This window comes from Musa acuminata, chromosome BXJ2-8 (assembly GCF_036884655.1).
Source record: "Musa acuminata AAA Group cultivar baxijiao chromosome BXJ2-8, Cavendish_Baxijiao_AAA, whole genome shotgun sequence".
NCBI classification, from domain to species: domain Eukaryota; kingdom Viridiplantae; phylum Streptophyta; class Magnoliopsida; order Zingiberales; family Musaceae; genus Musa; species Musa acuminata.
This window is the reverse complement of record NC_088345.1, coordinates 38,595,672-38,602,287: the sequence shown is the minus strand read 5'-3', so window position 1 is coordinate 38,602,287 and position 6,616 is coordinate 38,595,672. Positions and strand designations below refer to the sequence as shown.

The 6,616-nt window shown below is 36.6% G+C and overlaps 1 protein-coding gene across 2 annotated transcripts; it reads left to right on the top strand.

Moving 5' to 3' along the window:
• The first annotated feature begins 202 nt into the window (after positions 1-202).
• On the top strand, positions 203-5,184 carry LOC135619436 (serine/threonine-protein kinase MPS1-like). 2 transcript variants are annotated; one of them, XM_065121444.1, is made up of 6 exons: positions 203-520; positions 827-1,243; positions 1,410-2,194; positions 3,898-4,098; positions 4,357-4,518; positions 4,611-5,184. In XM_065121444.1, the coding sequence occupies exons 1-6, from the start codon at positions 361-363 to the stop codon at positions 5,118-5,120; spliced, it is 2,235 nt and encodes a 744-aa protein (XP_064977516.1). In that variant the 5' UTR covers positions 203-360; the 3' UTR covers positions 5,121-5,184. The 2 variants fall into 2 exon arrangements, with proteins under 2 accessions (XP_064977516.1, XP_064977515.1); XM_065121443.1 differs by having other exon boundaries at positions 1,341-2,194.
• Positions 5,185-6,616: the final 1,432 nt, after the last annotated feature.

Genomic DNA, 6,616 nt, shown 5'->3' with positions numbered 1-6,616 from the left:
TTTTTATCATTTTTTTATATTTTTATTAATAAAATGGACATCGTAAGGATAATAAAGTTAATTGTTTCACTTTCTTAATCACAATACCAATTTAACTTTTTAAAATATAAAAATCGAGACAATAAATCATGCACGCATCTTAAAGCTTATAACGAAGGGGTAGGATGAGTAATGGAGCGGAGTTCCGCCGGTTTTTAAAAGCTACCCTTCCCCTTTTCTCACTTCCACCGGTGTCGGAGACGATGCGATTCGGACGAGGAGAGGATATTTCCGCACTCGATCTCTGCGTCCCGAGCCACCTGTCCGCCGCCCTTTAGCTGCCTTTGGTCCCCGGCGAGATGCCGTTGGGCTCCGACGCGCATGGATCGGAAGGCTAACCTTCAGGCGCGTCCGGCTTCGGACCGTCCCAGCGCCGCCGACGCCAACTTCACCCACTCTTCCTCCTCTTCCTCATGCACCTTCTCTCCCCCCGAGTTCCTCCGTCAGGCTCATGCTGTCTTCAAGCGCCACAGACGTCTTGGTAATATCACTTCATTGTTCTTTTTGTCTTTCGTCTGCCCTATATCGGTTCATTTCATAGCTACCAAACAAAATTGATGGTAGGTTTGCTTGGTGTTTGTCAAAGAAGGTTGCTCCGTAGTGGATCAGGGTTATTCATGCTTTATTTTAGTAAAAGAGTTTGTCTCGAGTGTACACTGGGGGATTTGAAGTAGTTTTGCTTGATGTTGGGTAAAAAGTTAGGGTTTTTGGTTCTGTACTTGATGATTTTTTGGCTTTTTATTTGTTTCTTGATGTTCTTTTTGTTTATTTTCTGAGAGGTGTTCAGGTGGCATGGAGTCTAAAATCTGTCGGGCGACTCGTGTCTTGGTTCCTCAAACTGAGCCATCGGACAGCATGGCCTCGATGTCTACCTTAACCACGAACGAGACTGCAAAGGCTGTTCTACCGACTGGATCGGTTGTCGGAGTAAGGAGGTTGGTGAAAGCACCAATTGATCAGAGGGAAAACCGTGCAATTGCTGTGGCTGGTCTGCTGGAGGATGCCTCGATCAACCCCCCTTCGGTTACTGAAACTTTAACTGTTGCTGGGGATGATAAAGCAAGCTCTTTTGGCTTGCAGAAGAGCAACTTTGACTTGATGGCTGATCGAAAGCAGTCCTCCTTGGTAGTTATGTCATCTCAAGTGTCACCTCCACATGCATTAATGGACAATGATATGAAGAAGGAAATTTTAACTTTTCAGAGTATGTGAATTTTTAAACTAATTCTCAGTGACTGGAACTCTCGGAGTCCGGGTTAGATGAGATTTTAGTTCATTTTGTCTCTCTTACTTTTGCCTAGGTACACACTTGAACACTGATGGTAAAATGGAGACCATTTCTTCTTTCTTGCATTCTCTCGCATTGACAGGGGTGGAGAGCTACTTGGGAACTCAGGTGGGGACAAATGATCAGGATTTAAAGCTGCAAAATCATGGAAATCTGGAGGTGTTTGGGACCAGCATGAAGTTTGGAGGCACTAGCATGTTAGAAAATACAAAAGAACCTAAGCATGATCAGTGTTATGTGGAACCAATGGCTAGATGTTCAGTTCTGGATTCTTCATGTGTCACTTCATTGTCGGTTAACACGGGTCCAACATTTCAGTCCACACATGCTCAGCCAGCTGGGAAGACTTCCTTCTTAACTCAAGTGTCTTCTTCTGCTAAAGAGGTGTCATCAAGTATTAAGGATCATGTTCCTATGGAAGAGCTAGGGGCTATCAAGAATGGCTGTGATTGGGATACTGATCGTCAACACAATCTTCATTTGGCTGAAAGTGTTAAGGAGAAAGGGCTTTGTGGTTATGCTAACTATCTGCCATCTCAAGCTCCATTGACAAATAACCCATCTTCAAATATCGAAGTATGCCCTTCTCAGTCAAGCAAAGTTGAGAAGTCTCGTCAAAAAAAGAAGTATGATCCAACTGTATTTTTCAAAGTTAATGGGAAGCTTTATCAAAAGCTTGGTAAGATAGGAAGTGGAGGAAGTAGTGAAGTTCACAAGGTAATATCATCAGATTGTACTATATATGCTTTGAAGAAGATAAGGCTTAGAGGACGTGACTATCCCACTGCCTATGGATTTTGTCAAGAGATCGAGTATCTGAACAAGTTGAAGGGAAAGAGCAACATTATTCAACTTATTGACTATGAGGTAAAAAAAAAAATTGCAAAATAATTATCCTGTTTATATGAATTAAAAAACATGGCATTAGTGGCTCTAAATGATTATTCGTATGTGAAAGCAACAATTTTTTCTGTCTAAGTTTTTGTTGCATAGATCTAAATTATCTTATTTTGACACTAACGGGTAGCATCTGAAAAACATATGGTCATATTGCACATTGTGGTTGCAGATGTTCCTTTCTTAAGATTACTGCTTGAATTAAATTTTGATGCTTCATAATTATACTCAAGCATTAACTTCTCTCCTGATCAGAACTCATGTATGTAAGAATACATTTGAAGAATGATTTTTAATTGATAGGTTGCCCCCAAGTTCTCTTGGTTGGGGTTTATTAGGTTACTTGCCAGAAATTGCATATGAAGACAAGAAAATATATATTATTATTAATTATCTTATTAAATACCAAAGTCTGATGTGTGCTATAGAGGTCAGCTCTTTGACTATTTAGTTTGTCTACCATCTATTGGACACCATATTGAAACTTTTGCTATCAGCCTTGACATGTATCATTGAACATGTACGTATATTGCTTTTAAACTTTACCATGGACTTAGTTATTCAAACTCTGGATGGATCTCATGCCTAGTCTATAAACTATTCTGACAACAATGCATTTGCCACTTCTAAGTTAATTATTTGGTATTTGCCAATTTTCAACAATGGTCACTCCTGGGAAGGAAAAAGAAAAAAAAAAAAACTGGACAGAGTTCATCAATTGATATTGTTCAAATTCAATCTACCTATCTGCAAGTACAGGATTCAGTGAAAAGTGTATGCATTGACTCAATCTGGGTTATTCTTGTTTTGCCTAAAGTAGAGAGGATGGCGAACAGCCTGTTCGGCACTGCTTTTGTTTTGTGCTTCCTGTGCTACAAGAAAAGATGAAAACTGAGGCATCAGATGTGTTTGAGAATTTCTTTGTGAAAATGTTTCTGTTGTTTTTTTGTAAAAAAATTAAAGTAGAAACTGAGACAATAAATTTGTGTGTTTGGAAAGTAAAACTTCCTACCTGCCAAAATCTTTTTAACAAATGGTGTAATGTGTATTTGATTCAAGAACTATGATGTTTCAAGCCATCTCCTCCAAAAAAACTTCATTTCTGCAAGGTAAATGTAAAGAAGCGACCATCAGTTTCTTTCTATATAAAAGAATCAAAGACAAAAAAAATTAATACATCTGATCTCATTCTTTAAATTGCACGTAAATACTAAAAGTTTTTAATCTTTCAGTTAACCGGCTCTTTCTTCATACTCTTCTTGTATGAGCTCAGATAATATATTTGTTATTGGTCCACAAGGATCTTTCCCATTTTTTGACATTTGATTTAAACTGCATCCTGTTGATGATTTATTCCAGTGCTTCCGGTTTATACTTTCATCTTAATAATTAGAGAAGCAATACATCATGCAAAAGAAAGCAAAATTAAAATTTTCCTTTAGTTAACTCCAAGGTTTCGTGGCACATGGGCATACCCAACTTTTTCTTGCACAAAAATGCCTTGCTGCGCTATGCAGGATAACTTATATGTTGCAATGGTCATGGCAATCCTCATAACTCAAGCTAGACTCTGGATTATATATTGTACAGAGGGCCAACAAACACTTTTCATTCATCTATGGATTTTCTCAAGGTATTTTCTCACCATAAATGCTTGTGAGTATGATATGCAGGTGACAGATAAAACTTTATTTCAAGAAGTTGCCGATGAATCTGTGAATATCAAGGACAAGAGAGTGAAGGATGATGAGTGTATCTACATGGTGCTTGAGTATGGAGAAATAGATCTAGCTCACATGCTTTCACAGAAGTGGAAGGAGATCAATACTTCAGGTTGTAAAATAGATGAGAATTGGCTACGATTTTATTGGCAGGTAATTCATCATTTTCCTTAATTAGCTGATTTTGGGGCCAAAACATAGGAGTCTAATTTGAGGAGGGCAAATTGTCTGGTTAAGCAGTGCAGGAAGCTAATATTTAAGAGGAAAAAAATCTGATGCTAGGCTTAATTACTAAATATTTTACATGCTATGTGATTTGCACCATCTCAGTGAGTGGATGTGTTTATATGTTAATCAATGTCATCTACATTTGTTGTTCAGTTCCTAAAATATACATCTGATGATTTGCAGCAAATGCTTGAAGCTGTTAATACAATACATGAGGAGCGTATTGTGCACTCTGATCTGAAGCCTGCCAACTTTCTACTGGTCAGGGGCTCACTCAAGCTTATTGACTTTGGCATCGCCAAAGCTATAATGAGCGATACCACAAACATACAGCGAGATGCACAGGTTCAAAAGAGCTCTAGCTATTTTCATTTTGAATTCTTTTCTTTCTATGTATTGGAAAGGTAGTAGCACTACTGTTGGCTGCTTCACTGCAGGTCGGAACCCTAAACTACATGTCTCCGGAGGCATTCATGTGTAACGAGTGTGACTCAAACGGAAACATTATCAAGTGTGGGCGCCCATCTGACATCTGGTCTCTTGGTTGCATTCTCTATCAAATGGTCTATGGCAAAACACCTTTTGCAGAATACAAGACTTTTTGGGCCAAGTTCAAGGTTGTTACAGATAGGAACCATGAGGTTGTATATGAGCGGGTCTCCAATCCTTGGCTTATTGATCTTATGCGAAGATGTCTTGCATGGGACCGCAACGAGAGATGGCGAATTCCACAGCTGCTTCAGCACCCATTTCTTGTTCCTAGAATGCCAAGAGAGCTTCCTCCATTAGACGATAATCATCCTTGTAAATTGCTTGTAGAGAGGATTGGCACTTATTGGAGCAATCCTGAAGTGTCTAGGCTGTGTTTGGAGCTCCATGAGGTCATAATCATGCTCGAGAAAGTACAAAAGAGTCCAAATGTATGTGTGGAGCCAAATGGTTCTTGACGTGTATACAGTATGCCAAGGATGTTTTATTCTGATAATTCATCCTCATCTTTTGATTAGATAATCCATTTGGTGTGGTATCAATCTTGATATAATGAGTTGACTAATCTCTGAATATAAAAGATATATCATATTGGAATTCTGTGACTGCTTTGAATATAATCTCTATGAATTATCATGAGTGGCAAGCATTTAGTGCATAAACAACTATAGCCAATACACATTAAAACTGAGAAATTTCATCTCAACTCTGTAATTTTCTGTCTAATATAGTCATTGTCATGAGTGATATGTCTTGTGAGATAAATGTTTTAGTGGATTGTATTATAATAACACTTGAAAGATGATTTATAATCATGAATAACTATAATAACACTTGTATTATAACATAGATCCAAAGATTTGATTATAATCATCAATGACACTTGAAATAATCTTGCGGTGGTAATGGGGAAATACATACATAATGCTTCCAGATGTAAAAAAGATCTGTATAGTTTGTTATTATCATCGTATTAAAAAATAAATAATATTTTTGTAATAAAATCAAAGACCATAAGGTATTGAGACCGATAAGGGAAGTCTTATATGTGGAATAAGTCAAAGACCAAAATGTATCCACATTGGCTTTCCATTGTCAAAGCGACGATAAATCGTATCTCGACAAAGCCGAGTTTGTACCTCCCATTGTCAAAGCGACAAAAAAATCATGCAAACCATGATAATTGTCATTTTCCATTACGGGCTCACTTCACCACCCCTATGCCAAAATGATGAATTCTATAAGAAGATATCTCATAACAACGCACGGTTTATCGAGATTCTTCTTTACCTTGTATCATGATTTCTTCAATGCATTGGCAAGATCTTTTTTTGACAGCCAAGAGTCCAAAATCAAGTAAAATCTTCTTCTTCTTCCTTCATGAAGCCGATCGAGAAGCGCAGGCATAAGGGTCGCTTTCTCATCTTGAAAGGAGGCCCTTCCAATCAAAACAAGATGATTATGAAAGGAGTGAATATGGAGAACCCCATCACTTGGAATATCTCCTTTTATTTTCTCTTTCAAGTATATATATATATATATATATATATATATATATATATATATATATATATATATATATATATATATATATATACTCTTTGAGCTCAAATGGGGAATTATCAACTTTTGAAATACGATTTTACTAAACAACAACATTTATGATAATGTATATTCAAAAATGTAGTTTTCATTTAATATTTTTAATATTTATTCAAAAGTACATACATATTTTATTTATTTAAATTATTAAGTAAAAGTTGTATGGCCCAAATATATAATAAATAAATAAAAAATATAATCATAGAAATAAATATAAAATAATATTTGAAGATATAAATCATGTTGATTTCTTCCTAATCATATCATTACATTAAGATACATTGTTCATTAAGTTTACGACTATTTGGTCACTACAAATTAGCCATGTCATAAAATAATATATTGCTATTAG